Source organism: Laccaria bicolor, genomic scaffold, assembly GCF_000143565.1.
Source record: "Laccaria bicolor S238N-H82 LACBIscaffold_664 genomic scaffold, whole genome shotgun sequence".
Lineage (NCBI taxonomy): Eukaryota > Fungi > Basidiomycota > Agaricomycetes > Agaricales > Hydnangiaceae > Laccaria > Laccaria bicolor.
In genome coordinates, this window is record NW_001890457.1 from 1 (window position 1) to 886 (window position 886).

Sequence of the window (886 nt, forward strand, 5' to 3'; positions counted from 1 at the left end):
GACAGTGGCTTGGATAACAGCTGAGGCAGCTCGGCATTTGACTTTGCCTGGTCGGGCACTCCTCGGGCCAAGTTTGTAACCCTTCTCTAACCGAGGAAACTTGCAGGGTGTATCCTCCTCATCAGTGAATTTTCTCTTCTTCGCTCGATCGGCCGACTCCACCCCACAGCCCAGGTCAGCTTCCCAAAATGTATCATCAGCCAAGACCTCAGTGTCCGATGGTACTTCATGGGAGAGAGCCCGGGTGTCGTTGTACCGAGGCTGAAGCTCGGGGCTGGTATCTACAGTGATCGTAGCATCGTCTGAGCCCAAATCTGATCCCGAGTCTCTATCCTCTTCCAAGGTCGGGTTGACCCTGCTAGGTTTCACTGTGGGCTCGGTCAGAGTATCCTGCTTTGGCCTCTCTTGACCATTATCGGAGTCTGAGTCACTATCATCGGAGCCATCCTCACGATGTTCGTCATGCTGTTTGGTTGGTTTCTTGGTTGGTTTCTCCACGTCCAAGTCTTCTCCATCGTCATCGGAGCCATCCCGATCAGGAGTCCAGTCATCCTTAGAAAACTGTTCGGTTCGTTTCTTGGCCGGCTTGTCCACATCCAAATCCTTCCAACTGTTGTCATCGAACTGCCGATCTTCCACCCCTTCCTTTCTCTTTGGCCTGGCTTCCTCATCTGACGGTGACTCGGTTGCTGCCCGGCCTCTCCTTTGACCCTTGCTTCTGCCGGGCTTCTTGCCCTTCCCAACACTATGAACATGAGGTTTAGGAATGTGAACTTTGATTTTCCTTCGTGGAGGTGCTTCCAGCAGCATTTTCCCCTCAAGAAAGGATTTAAATCGAAAGGCAACTTTGTGTTGTTCTTGACGTTCATACCAAAACTGGAGAGCT

General features: G+C 51.8%; 1 protein-coding gene across 1 annotated transcript; it reads right to left on the bottom strand.

The window, feature by feature from the left end:
• On the bottom strand, positions 1-810 carry LACBIDRAFT_314943 (uncharacterized protein; the record flags this gene model as incomplete). Its single annotated transcript, XM_001891277.1, has 1 exon — positions 1-810. A coding segment is annotated over one exon (810 nt), but the record flags the coding sequence as incomplete, so codon positions are not given.
• Positions 811-886: the final 76 nt, after the last annotated feature.